At 34.1% G+C, this 14,517-nt stretch overlaps 1 protein-coding gene across 1 annotated transcript; it reads right to left on the minus strand.

The window, feature by feature from the left end:
• Positions 1-3,359: 3,359 nt before the first annotated feature.
• Positions 3,360-5,052, minus strand: LOC137254240 (uncharacterized). The gene is made up of 4 exons (XM_067791941.1): positions 5,047-5,052; positions 4,846-4,978; positions 4,628-4,784; positions 3,360-3,627 (listed from the first exon to the last, which is right to left on the minus strand). The coding sequence occupies exons 1-4, from the start codon at positions 5,050-5,052 to the stop codon at positions 3,360-3,362; spliced, it is 564 nt and encodes a 187-aa protein (XP_067648042.1).
• Positions 5,053-14,517: the final 9,465 nt, after the last annotated feature.

Consider the following 14,517-nt stretch of genomic DNA (forward strand, 5'->3'; position numbering starts at 1 on the left):
TACTTAAATATACTTAAATTGTATTCAGTTCATTTCACAGCATAATCATAAGAAAATGAAATATAAATTTCAGGTAAGTAAGTTACATTGTATTTGGTTTATAGTTGGGATCCAACTTTAGCATCTGCATCTTTATTTCCACCTTTTACTTCAAAAGTTCTTTGATTCTATTGTGGCGTTTTTCTTCTTCATGTTGTCTTACTACAGTGTCGGCCACAACTTCTAATGACCGATTCATTCGACGTAAATACGTTACCATTTCTGCACTTTTTTATTCACAGCTTCATAATGCGAATCGGCATACAATTTCTTCTGGAGCTGAATTTGTTCCTTCAGTAAGGACGTAGCACTCTGCCTTTCGTTTCTTCTTGTCCAGGGCTAGCTGGTAACTCTGCTAGTGGAAGGCATGTCGAGTACATTACCAGAACTTGCTGAAATGTCCATTTCATAGATTTGGTCGTTTTGTACCTCCACACTGTCACCAAAATGCTGCGCACCTCTAATCCCACTTGTGCAAGTTTCCAACACCGCCAAGCCTATAACCGTCTCTTCAAGTGGTGTTATGCGTTGTATTCTGCATGGGCCTCCACCGGTGCCCATTTTTTCTCTCATATTTGTAGACAGCTTACGTTTGATGTAGCACTCCCAGTCTGTCCAAACCTGTAACCAAACGTTAGATAAAAAAAATACTTTTAAGTAATACTTTACTTTTCTCCATGTATTGCCATATTTTAATGGTGGGCCAAGTGTATTTAAAGCGCGTGCAGCTTCCTCCCAAAATGCCTGCACTTCTTCCTTCGGTCGCCTGGTTAGTCACTGTGCGATATCCCGCTTTGTTGCCATTAAATTAGCCAACGTCTCATACTGCACTTGTGTTGTTGTTTTTGACCTGGAAACATATAAAAAACAATCATCATCAAGCCTTTTACGTTTCTCGACAAGTTTTACTTACATTTTTGTTAAAATTCTGTCATAAATTAATAAAAAAATAAAAAGAAAATATTTTTCCGGCAAAAAATTAGCCACTTAGAAAAACGGAACTACGATCGAAATGCAGAATACACAAAATCGAACGATTCGAAGTTGGATCGAAAGAGCTTGGAACACAGAATACCAAAGTTGCCAAATCGAAAAAAAAAATTCCAATCCAAGTCGAAATTTAAATTTTTTTCATTAAATACAAGTATAATCGCATCAAATACATTTTTTCCTCTGACTTTTCGCGTTGTCAATGACAACTTTAATATTCCTTCGGACGGTATAACAGGCCAACCTAATAAAACCGCACTGCGTTTTTTTAGCGCACGCAAACAACCGGCGTATTTTGCCTTAACCCAAATAAGCATGCGTGCGTGCGTAACTGAGCTGTCATATCTGTCAAATTTGTTTGTAAAAATATTGACAAGTTCAAATTTAATACGTTTGATTAACAATTTAACAAAGAAAATAAAAGGAGATAATGGAAATTTTAAGTGACACGGAAGACCTTATTTTATTACGGGAAATGTATCAAAGGCAGCATGGACGCAGATGTAGACGCCAATTATTTAAAACTCGGGATGACTTTGGATTCCAAGCGACTGGCTATGATATTCTGAAGCGCAAAGATCCAGACCTCTTTTATAAGTCCGTGAGGATGTCTTGCGACCTATTCGAAACATTTTTAAGACTGTTGGAACCATATTTACTAAAGGAATCTCGTAGGCCTGCAATAGATCCAGAGCAGCGTCTTTTTGCTACGCTTTTGTAAGCATATACAAAAATATATTTGCGAATTCGGTAACGTTTTACAAGACGGTGCACCACCTAATTTTTATCGAAAATTATCAAAGGTGGTATCAAAAGGTGCGTCTCGACCTCCGTTTTCAGAATCCGGAAGCGGAAATAAAAATTTTTATTTCTGTCAAAAGATATTAGCAAAAAATCGGTTCTAATTTTCATGTGGTTGTTGTTTTTTCGTCAGATTTGTTGTACACACTTACACACTAATGCAGAAAGGTGTTCTGCGTGCATTTAGTTTTGATCCCCAAAAGGGTGTCGGACCCACCCAGGGTAATTTTTATAAGCGCGGCCGAAGGCCGCCAACGCAGAAAGGTGTTCTATGCAAAAAAAACTATGGATCAGGACCCGCTCTGGGTAATTTTATGGTTTTTTGTGAATAACTTTCGACAGAAAGATTTCCGTTTTCGGATTCTTAAAACGGAGGTCGAGACGTGTCTTTTGATACCACCTTTAGTAACTAACAACCGTTATTTTAAATACTAATGAAATAAAAATTTGAGAATAAATAAATAATATTTTTATTTACTAAAATTCAAAATTTGTACTTATTGTATCTATGTTTATATTTTTTAAGGTTTTACAAACAAATGGCACATCTTTGTTATGTATTTTGTACTTTACGGATATACAGACCCGGTAAAATAATAGCAGTGGTACTTTTTATCATATTTCGTCAATTTATTTCTCTTTTTTATTTTTGATAATTTATGAAAAAACTTTTGTAAATTTTGTCGCAGAAACTATGCAAACCAATCTCAAAAACAGTTCCAAAAAAATTCTAAAGCTCGAGAAAATTCTAAGAATATTTCGAAGTTTTCGATTTAAAGCTTTCAGATGTTTGTTGAGTATGCAGCTCTTTAGCCAATTCAATTTTATTTTAATGAAAATTAGGTTTTAAGACGATCGTTTTCTTTCATATAATGAATGTGATATAGAAGAAAATGAGCAACACCATCGACAACAAAATTCTCAAAACTAAACGTTGGCCAATATCGTTTTGAAACTTGCACTTCTTTAAAGTAAAATTGAATTGGCTACAAAGCTGCATACTCAACAAACATCTGAAAGCTCTAAATCGAAAACTTCGAAATATTCGTAGAATTTTTTCGAGCTTTAGAATTTTTTTGGAACTCTTTTTGAGATTGGTTTGCATAGTTTCTGCGACAAAATTTACAAAAGTTTTTTCATAAATTATCAAAAATAAAAAAGAGAAATAAATTGACGAAATATGATAAAAAGTACCACTGCTATTATTTTACCGGCGAACAGAAAATAGAATATCAGTCGAAATTTTTATCACTGAATTGTTTTGAGTATGTGATTTTGTAGCCCAATAAATTTTAAGCAACCAACAAAAAATTGTTCACATTTTATGGGCGAAAATCTGAAATACCCTCGAAAAAACTGTCAAAAATCAAGGCGAATTATGAGAGATCTATAATTTGTACTTTGTTGTACTAAAATTTATTGGGCTACAAAACCACATACTCAAATCAATTCAGTGATAAAAATTGCCACTGCTATTTTTCTTTTCTCAGGTGTATGAATCAGTCGAGAATGATAACTTTTATATTAATTTATAAATTATAATGTTTCAATTTGTTTGAAACAAGTGCTAAGATGTCTGCTTGCAACTCGTCCTTTTGCGATTGAGACAGCCTTGCAAGTTTAGATTTAAGCAAGGAGAAAAATATTTGGTCTTCTTGCGTATTAGCCGCAGAGTACCTTTCTCGCATCTTTATCAAAACGTCTTCAAAAGGGTCATCCACCTTTTTCTTCTTCGGCGGCTCACGAGGTGAAGGGCGTTTGTCTGGTGGCTTAGGAGAATCTACATTGGTAACTGGACTGGAAGTAGAAAAAAAGATTTAATAAAAGTTTATTATAGGCGTTCAAAGTATATAGCAATTTAAATTTTTGTAAATGATCCCAAATAAGCCTCAAAATTGGAAATTTTTTTTTGAATGAAAGATTTTCGTGATTGTTACGATATCCGACGGATGCTTTGCGGAGGGATTGCGGATCGATCCGCGACAAAACAAAAAACTCAATGGTATTTAAAACTGCCCTGGGTTTCGTTATGAAATATTTCATTGAATCACAAAGACAAACGTCTGGACATCGAAACTTTCACTTAAATGCTAGAGTACTTTACGTCTGCGATAGACAGCTTAAATACATCCATAAATCTCGGTATCAACAATTCAAAAACGGTAATAAACATTTCATAGGCACAATTATTCCTTTTGATTTTACGCTACCGACATTTTTGAAGGTGTTTTAGCAGTCGATATACTAGTGGAAACATTAGCGACACTCAGGCACAAATATTTACTTTAATATAAAAAATTTTGGTAATTCCTTACAAAAGCATGACACTGCTAATACGCGTCCAAAAATAGTGATGTCAAACGACGCGTCTTGACATCAGTATTAATAATCCGAAGGCGGAAATAAAAATTTTAACTCGTTCAAAAGATATTAACGAAAAACCGAAAAAATACCTGTGGGTACCTCCGAAAACGGGGGTGGCATCCATAGTATTTTTGCGCAGAACACCTTTCTGCATTGGCGGCCTTCGGCCGCGCTTATATAAAATTACCCTGGATGGGTCCAACACCGGTTTGGATACCAAAACTATAACCGCGCAAAACAATTTTTTTTTTTGGGTACGAAATTACAACAATCACATGAAAATCTCTAACTTCAACTGCAAATATCTCCGGACACAGATACAATTTTATTTTCCGCATTCGGATTATTGTTGCCTTTTGACACATCTTTCGATATTTTTGGACGCGTATTAACAGTGTCATGCTGTCGTAAAGAATTACCAAAATTTCCTTACCTTCCCTCCTCTGCAGATTCTTCAATAAACTGCATCGTGCTGAACAGCTTCCACTGCTTTCTAAAGCTGGTGCCAGCACCCGACCGCCCTGCATCCTCGGATTTCTCCTTCCTATATGGATCGCACAAAGAACGCCAGCGTGTTTTGCAGTTATAGGCTGAAAAACAATAAAATAATTATTAAAATACAAAAATAAACCACCGCCAGCATTTACTTACCATTGCTGTTGATTGCTTCTGCAACTGCTTCCCATGCTGCATCCTTTGCAGCTTTATTTTTATAAAGCGCCGAGGATTTGTTGTACAAACAAACGTGCGCCTGCACGGCAGTAATAAGCTGCTCATTACAAATCTGAAATAAATCCAAAAAGGTTATAATTTAATAAAAATATATAATTTTTTACGAAAATGAATTCTTACCTCCATTTTAGCACGAAACAAAATTACAATTTGTAAATAAAAACTAAACGTCAGCTGGCAGTAAACGTCAAATCTAAATGTCACGCAAAACAAAAATTGGAAATCGAGTTAGGTTTTCACGCAGAAAATTCAATTTGGGTTGCTCTCATACAAGTTGTATGTGCATGAGACATTTTTGACAGAAAATGACTTGCGTGCGTTTATATTAGGTTAGCCTGTAATAGGGAAAGATTTTCTAACAACCAACAAATGCACAATCAATTATGCTAATGACACAATTACATTCGGACAAAGGACAGAAAAGGTAAATATTTCAATTTTGCATAGCACTTCAACAAATACTCTTGTAATTCCACCAAGATGCGAAGTTTTTCGTGTTTTTAGTTTGAAAAATTCGACAAGACCAGTTTTTGAAAATTCGCATGAGCTGTGCAACGGTGTTTTCACAGGAAAATGTATCGTTGATACAAAAAATTCAATTATAAAAGTTATCAACACCACCGACGAGGTCAAGAACGTCGATTTCAAATTCAAACTGAAGACATAAAAAACCTCAATGTCTATCGCATTGAAAACACATAGAACAGCTTAAATCAATTTTAGCAAAACAAATTCTTTCTTATGCAAAAAACAAATTACTTGATTTATGTTTGAATTATTCTGATATTTTTGCATTAAAACCCGACTTAATGACGCTTAATAATTTCTACGAACAAAAACTTAGATTAACTGACAAAACTCATGTCTATATTAAAAATTACCGTTTGCCACGAAGAAATAAATAAACAAGTCGAAAACCTATTACAGAATGATTTAATCGAACCTAGTTTTCCAAATTATAACAGTCCTTTAATTTTGGTACCGAAAAAAGATCCAACAGGCAAAAAGTCGTATCGTATGTGCGTAGATTTCCGAGCAGTCAATAAAAAGCTTATAGCCGACAAATTCCCAATAGCACGCGTAGATGACATACTCGACAATATTGGCAGAGCCAAATAGTTTTCAACTTTTTTCTGGTTTTCACCAAATATCCCTTCACCCTAAATCTAGAGACGTAACTTCTTTAAGTACAGATCGAGGAGCTTTTCGTTAGAAATGTTTACCTTTCGGGTTATATATAGCACCAAGCTCCTTTTCTCGTATGATATCAATAGCATTTTCAGGCATTTCGCCAAATCAGGCTTTTATGTACATTGACGACGTTATCGTCATTGGTTGTAGTGAGGCACACCACCTTAAAAATTTAGAAAAAGGTTTCGAAACCTGTAGAAAGTTTAATTTAAAATTAAATCCCAACAAATGTAATTTACTTCGTTCCGAAGTAACCTTTCTAGGCCATAAATGCACGTCAAAAGGTTTGCTGCCAGATGATTCGAAAATAGACGCTATTAAAAGGTAATCTAAGCCAAAAGACAAAGATGCGGTTAGGCGATTGGTCGCGTTCGCAAATTACTACAGGCGATTTATACCCAATTTTGCATCTCTGGCAGCGCCTTTAAATCGTCTAAATCGGAAAGTCGAATTTGTTTGGGATGAAGCGTGCGAAAATGCTTTCGAAAAGCTAAACCTTGCATTAATATCTCCTCAACTTCTACAATACCCTGACTTTACAAAAGAATTTATAATTACAGTAGATGGTTCTAAGAGTGGATGTGGTGCAATATTGAGCCAAAACCATGGTGATAATGATTTACGAAATTGTTTCGCGTCAAAATCTTTTAATAAAGCAGAACAGAAAAAAGAATTAGAACTCCTAGCAATACATTTCGCTATAAAGCATTTTCGGCCATATGTTTACGGTACAAACTGTATAGTAAAATCCGATCATAGACCACTAGTTTATCTTTTTAACATGAAAGACCCTTCATCTAAACTTTCTAGAATTCAATTAGAACTGTCAGAATATAATTTTACAATAGAATATATAAAAGGAAAATCTAACGTTGTGGCTGATGCTCTTTCACGCATTAGTATAGACAAAATAAAAGAATCTACAAAGCATGTTTTAGTAGTCCAAACGCGATCACAGACCAAACAAAATGAATTACAAAATAAAGACGATAATTTAACTAATACTTTTTGCGAAACTCCTAAAATACAAGTTTATGACATATTTTCATACCGCGAATAAAGTCGACTATACAATTTAATAAAAATAATGAGATCTCCAATATAGAAATTGCACATTTAAAACATAAAACACTAAAATATAAGTATAAACTGAACACGCCATTAAACAAACATACATAAATATGTACAACTGAGCCCGAGTTTACAAAGCTTCTCATTCGCAACGAAGGAGAACTTTACAAAAACAAATCTACATGGCGCACAAATCAATATAGAGACAAAATGTCTCAATTGTGTTGTTAGTGTAGAAATGAGAAAAACTAAATTAAGCATGGAAACAAATACCAGCAGGATGGTCTAGTGGTTAAAGGCTACTGCAGTTTCACCATGTGATTCACTGTTCGAATACCGGTGAAACCTTTGATAACATTACAAAATTGCCTGATGATGATTACGTTAGCGGTTTTCGAAATGGGTCCATCGGAATATGCCAGTAAATGTTTCTTTCTTTTCAGTTGCTCTTAGAAAACATAATAATTGAAATTCAATTATTATAAGCCAGTGTTAAGCCCATGAATTCTTAAATATAAGTATAAACTGAACACACCATTAAACAAACATACATAAATATGTACAACTGAGCCCGAGTTTACAAAGCTTCTCATTCGCAACGAAGAAGAACTTTACAAAAACAAATCTACATGACACATCAATCAATATAGAGACAAAAGGTCTCAATTGTGTTGTTAGTGTAGAAATGAGAAAAACTGAATTAAGCATGAAAACAAATACCAGCAGGATGGCCTAGTGGTTAAAGGCTACTGCAGTTTCACCATGTGATTCACCGTTCGAATCCCGGTGAAACCTTTGATAACATTACAAAATTTCCTGATGATGATTACGTTGGTTGTTTTCGAAATGGGTCCATCGCAATATGCCTGTAAATGTTTCTTTCTTTTCAGTTTCTCTTAGAAAACATAATAATTGAAATTCAATTATTATAAGCCGGTGTTAAGCTTATGAAATCTTAAATATAAGTATAAACTGAACACACCATTAAACAAACATACATAAATATGTACAACTGGGCCCGAGTTTACAAAGCTTCTCATTCGCAACGAAGAAGAACTTTACAAAAACAAATCTACATGGCAAACAAATCAATATAGAGACAAAATGTCTCAATTGTGTTGTTAGTGTAGAAATGAGAAAAACTGAATTAAGCATGAAAACAAATACCAGCAGGATGGCCTAGTGGTTAAAGGCTACTGCAGTTTCACCATGTGATTCACGGTTCGAATCCCGGTGAAACCTTTGATAACATTACAAAATTACCTGATGATGATTACGTTGGCGGTTTTCGAAATGGGTCCATCGCAATATGCCAGTAAATGTCTCTTTCTTTTCAGTTTCTCTTAGAAAACATAATAATTGAAATTCAATTATTATAAGCCGGTGTTAAGCTCATGAATTCTTAAATATAAGTATAAACTGAACACACCATTAAACAAACATACATAAATATATACAACTGGGCCCGAGCTTACAAAGCTTCTCATTCGCAACGAAGAAGAACTTTACAAAAACAAATCTACATGGCACACAAATCAATATAGAGACAAAATGTCTCAATTGTGTTGTTAGTGTAGAAATGAGAAAAACTGAATTATGCATGAAAACAAATACCAGCAGAATGGCCTAGTGGTTGAAGGCTACTGCAGTTTCACCATGTGATTCACGGTTCGAATCCTGGTGAAACCTTTGATAACATTACAAAATTGCCTGATGATGATTACGTTGGCGGTTTTCGAAATGGGTCCATCGCAATATGCCAGTAAATGTTTCTTTCTTTTCAGTTTCTCTTAGAAAACATAATAATTGAAATTCAATTATTATAAGCCGGTGTTAAGCTCATGAATTCTTAAATATAAGTATAAACTGAACACACCATTAAACAAATATACATAAAAAACTACACCTACTTAATTTTGTGAACGTTAACGGAAAAACAAATTTAGGCGAGTTATTTTCGAGGCTTGAAAAAGCAGCCGGCAGTCACAATATTATGCAGTTAGAATGACAAAAAAGCGATACATTTTTCAATAAATTTTCAATCACGAATTTTAAAATCAGCGCTAATAAAATTTTAAAATTCTTACAAATAATATTGACAAACCCTATAGAAACTGTAACAGAAACAGAACAAAAACAAAAACTAATGACAATTTATCATGAGGATCCTTTATTAGGCGGCCATTGCGGTACGAAATGGTTATATGCCAAATTAAGAACAAAATACTGTTGGAAAAATATGACTCGTGAAATAGCGAAATTTGTCAAACATTGCAATAAATTCCTTTTAAATAAAGTAAAACCAAAAACAAAGGAAAATCTTGTCTTGACTCCAACGCCATGCAAACCCTTCGATGTAGTAATTGTCGACACAATAGGCCCTCTTCCGGAATCGAAATATGGTAACAAGTTCGCTGTTGCTATGATTTGTGACTTTTCTAAATACCTGGTAATAGTAGCTGTACCAGATAAATCAGCAAAAACTATTACATGTGCTATTTTTGAAACCTTTATATTAACATATGGTACAATGAAAGCTATTAGATCCGATTTAGGAACGAAATATAAAAACGAATTATTCTCTGAATTTACAAAACTTTTAAAGATTGATCATGATTTCTCAACAGTTTACCACCATGAAACTGTTGGTACTGTTGAAAGAAATCATAGAGTCTTTAACGAACTTACATCCATATCTGAATAAAACGTATTCAGATTGGGAAACATATTTGAAATACTTCACATTTTTACACAATACTACAAGTAGTTCGGTTTTTGATAATAAATTTACTCCTTTTGAATTAATATTTGGCAGAAATGACACATGAATTGCAAAAGGAAGAAATTGATCCGATCTATAACGTAGAAAATTACACAAAAGAGCTTAAGTTTAGAATGCAAAAATTCCATAAAATGGCAAAAAATTTGATTAATAAACATAAAATTAGAACTAAGATTTATATAATAAAACGGCCAAGCCTTTAGAAATTAAAGTCAATGATAGAGTTTTAGTACAAACAGAACCTAGAAATAAACATAAAAATATATATCAAGTCCCTACATTGTAAAGAATATTGATGGACCAATTATAACGATTAGTGATAGAAGTAATGAGAATGAAAAAATTGTACATAAAAATAGAGTACACAAAATTTTTTTAATTTTTTATTTATTTATTTATCAGTCTACAAATTAAACAAACATACAAACCAAATATACAGACACTTAGTTTAAAGATGTAATGTATGATATAAATAACATATGCAATATTTTAAAATAATATTAAAACAGTATTTAATTGAAAGCTTGACAACTTCAATTTCAAAACTTAGAAGTAAGCAGAAGTTAGAACGTAGTAAATGAATTACTGTAAGTATCTCAAAAAGACCTCACGCAGAGTACTCATGATGGAGCTGTTTTCCCGGAAGGGCACACGATAATTTATGAAATTGACAACAATAGAGCAAATTAATAGTAGACAAATTTTAAACAGAATAAATTTGAGTACATACATATAAAAATAATGACCAAGTTTCAATAACTGGTATTTTATATTTGAAATAGAGGGTTGAACAGTATTTTCGCGGTTTAGCGTTATTTGCTTTCTTTCAAATTACAAATTTAATGTGGTTAAAAGAAATTTTTCAATACTAAAAAACGAGTCACAGGCGTCAAAATGTTTACAGTGTTTATTAAAATCATGGCATAAACAGCGAAGTGGTTCGTGCATTTCATAATTCTATCTGCATGTGGCTACAACAATTGAAATAAAATATCTAGATGGCCTAATGGGAACATTAAACTTGATTTCACCAAGCAAAAATGGACTACTTATTGACCCTCTTATTAGTTTTACAATAAATAAGACGCCAAGCATCTCCCTGCGGCCCTGTAACGTAGGTAACTGTAATAGTTTTAACCGGTTGCAGTAGGGGGGAAGATTTTTTGAGGGATCCCATGGTAAGTGTTTTGAAGCAAAAACCAAAAATTGTTTCTGGACCGATTCCAGCTTGTCAGGACGAACCTGATAACGCGGATTCCAAAATAGGCCTGACCAACGATATAAAGAGAGTTTTTGTAACGTATGGGTCATAGAATTCTTTAGATTAACGTTTAAAGAAAGCCAAGGTACCTTTAGCCCTATTCACACAAGATTCAATATGAAATTTAAAATCCAGTTTTGGATCCATTGTAACGCCTAAATCAGTAAAGTTAGTGACTTGCTTGATTAAATAATCGCAAATAGCATAATCATGGGATTGGAAGGACTTCCTTGTAAAATACATGAACTTACACTTCGGCACGTTTAGTGACAAGGCGTTTACATTACACCAATGAACTAGATAATTCAGATCAGCCTGAAGAAATACCCTATCCACGGGTAAGCGGATAGGCATTATAAGTTTCACATCATCAGCGTACATCAAAGGCTTGCAGTGCTTCAAAACACTTGGAAGGTCGTCAATGATGAAGTTAAATTGATAGCCTGTACTTTTTTTCCTATAAATTTTACTAAATAATCTTTAGATATAAATCTAGTTTAAGAATCCGCCAATGAAGGCTAAGGAAAACAAATTTTTTTTAATGTAACAAATAAATATACATTTATTTACGTAGATTCTACAATAAGAATAGAAAAAAAAAACTGGTTTACTTCAAACTATAAATTATTAAATGTTTTAAAACTAACTTTTTCCCATATTTCATTTTCTTTGCAGATTCCACTTTTAATTATCTTAAAAAAAAAAAAAACAGTTGCACTGTGGTGAACGAATAAGCCCCGGGTTAGAACACCCTAATGCTCGCAAAATCCTTCATTCATAACATTACGACAAACTATTAAAGTCAAAAGAAGAATGTGGCAAGGTTAATCACCTTGCCAAATTCTTCTTTTCGAAAGGGGGATGATGTAGTGTCATATTTAATTGTAGCTGGCAACTCCCCCTCTGGAAAAGTGCAAGATGCAACTTTGCATTAGATGCACTTGGCATCACTGAAAGTGCTGGATTCAACCAATCGGGTTGTACCGGTATGTGCAAAAAGGCATTCCGACAAGGTTGCTAAGCTGACAGCGTTTCGGTTGAAGAGCAGTTAAAAATGAATCGGCGCCTGATTGACACGCGCAATTTGAAAACGCAAAAATAAATTAAAAGTAGTGAACAAGGCTATAAAACTAAATAGTACACTGTTTAAGAAAATAGAATATAAAGTTATAATAAAGTTTATTAAAAAGAACTTGAAAAGAAAGTTTTGTAAATACAAACATAATAATAAAAGTTGTAACGAACTAAAAGTGCAAAAGAACAGAAGGTTTAAATAAAGAAAACGATATACATTTGAAAATTAAACCAAATCTGAATTATTAGAAGAAGAAACAATTGTTATAAAAAAGTTGAAAGGAAGTGCATGTGTAGTGTGCGGGCGCATTAGAGCGCTAGTTTTCCCCAGATCCAAAATGGATCTTCCATACCAGGCTATAGTTCTGCTGCATATGTCGGAAAAGGATCTACTTACGCTTTATCAAGTCGATTGTCTCAGTGATCATTCCAGTAAACCCATTGCAGTTTAACTGCAGCATTCTGAAGTGCAACGCGAAAGATGTCATCACACTGGGGGTAAGAGACGGGTGAATTCACCTGTGTTGAGGAAGGCCAGGTTGCAAGTGCTGTTGGGGCCCTGGGATCCTTAGTCTTCTCCGGCAGCATTTTCTATCGTGAAAGCCACTTTTTCGATACGAAATTTCTGAAGAAACTATCGTCAGAGATATTGCCGTTATTCCGAGATCCTATCAACTTTCTGGAAGAACTGTTTCCCCAAAGCGTAATGTCATTTAGACACAAAACCGATTCAGTATTTAGGAACTATTTCGAAGTAACTTGAAATTACTGAAGCGATATGTGTAAAAAGTATATGAAACAATACTTTTTATGCTTTAAATTAATTGCTTTATTTATATTAGTTGTTATCCAATACTGTAATGACATGCATGTACATTCGTGGTTGATGCTCAACTAACTAAACATCTGACAATACACAGTGACAGTATAATTTGGCTGACAGCTCTGGTAACACCAAATGCTTGAAACACAATGCCCCGACGCCGCGAAATAAACGCGACGAACTTCGCCTAGTCAAAAATAGAATCCGCGTAATTACATGAAGGTGAACACAATGAAAGCGAAGTGCGAAATATACGCGACGTAATTTTGCGACGATAGATTTATTTCTATCATCGCTGCCGGGCGACGGTTCGATTTTTTAAGTATAAAAAAAGAAAACATAATATACAAAAACACATTTTTTGTTTTTTTTTACATATAATTCTTAAATTTACTACCAAAACACGTTCAAAAAAATTGCGAGGGATATCGAAAAACTTGTTTCGGTATCAGTATTAATAAACCGCCAAGTATTGATTAAATTATTAAAAGCTAAAAGGTAATTAGCACAAACATTTGCTAAATTTTCGTTTTTTCAATCAATGTTTTCAACTAACCGGGTACGTGCGTTGTTAAAAATTTTAACTTATGCAAGCTTATGGATACGCACGTAACGTGCGCCGTAAACATGTAAACTGTATTTTTTAAATTAAAGGGTTATAATATTAATGTTCGCCTTCTGGATTAACACAGCTCTTAACATTTTGGGCGTATTTTAGCAGTCAAGTGCTAAAGCAAAGAATTAAACAGTGTTAATTGTTGTCATCTTTATTTCTAAATAATGGCGACTCTGAATGAATAAACAGCGTCTGGACGTAATTTGAAAAATTTCATCGCCCGACGCGACGTATACCGTCGTCGCCCGGAATTGTGTTTCAATTAAAAAACAAAAAAACCTCTTTTTTTTTAATTAAAGAACTACTTGTAGCCTCTGGGCCATGCAATACAAATCAATTCAGTTCCACCCATATCTTTGTGGGGCCCTTAAGTTGCGACCACTATGAGTTCTATACGCATTATCTAAACCCTGATCACGGTCCTAAACTTAATTTTCCGAATCTGCTCCTCAACCCTTACTACAAGCCCTTTCATATTCGTCCGTAGACGCAGATGCATTCAAGTCAACCCCAGCTGGTGGTTCACGTTCAGTGCCATGTCCAGACCCGTTTGCTATTATTTGAATTTCGCTAAATTTGTTCGGATCATTACAGTCACTTTTGATATTTTCCTCAAATAACAATTCAGATGCATTAAAATTGGAATTTTTTGTCTTTGCAATAAACCTGCGATTTCGTCTAAAGTAGTTATCGAGGCCGTCACGAATAATATACGAACTACCGTGTCCAATGATCTTTCCATAATTGGACTATTCTACTACCTACTATTCTTT

The sequence above is a fragment of the Eurosta solidaginis genome, chromosome 5 (genome assembly GCF_040869045.1).
Source record: "Eurosta solidaginis isolate ZX-2024a chromosome 5, ASM4086904v1, whole genome shotgun sequence".
In the NCBI taxonomy this organism is placed as follows: Eukaryota; Metazoa; Arthropoda; class Insecta; order Diptera; family Tephritidae; genus Eurosta; species Eurosta solidaginis.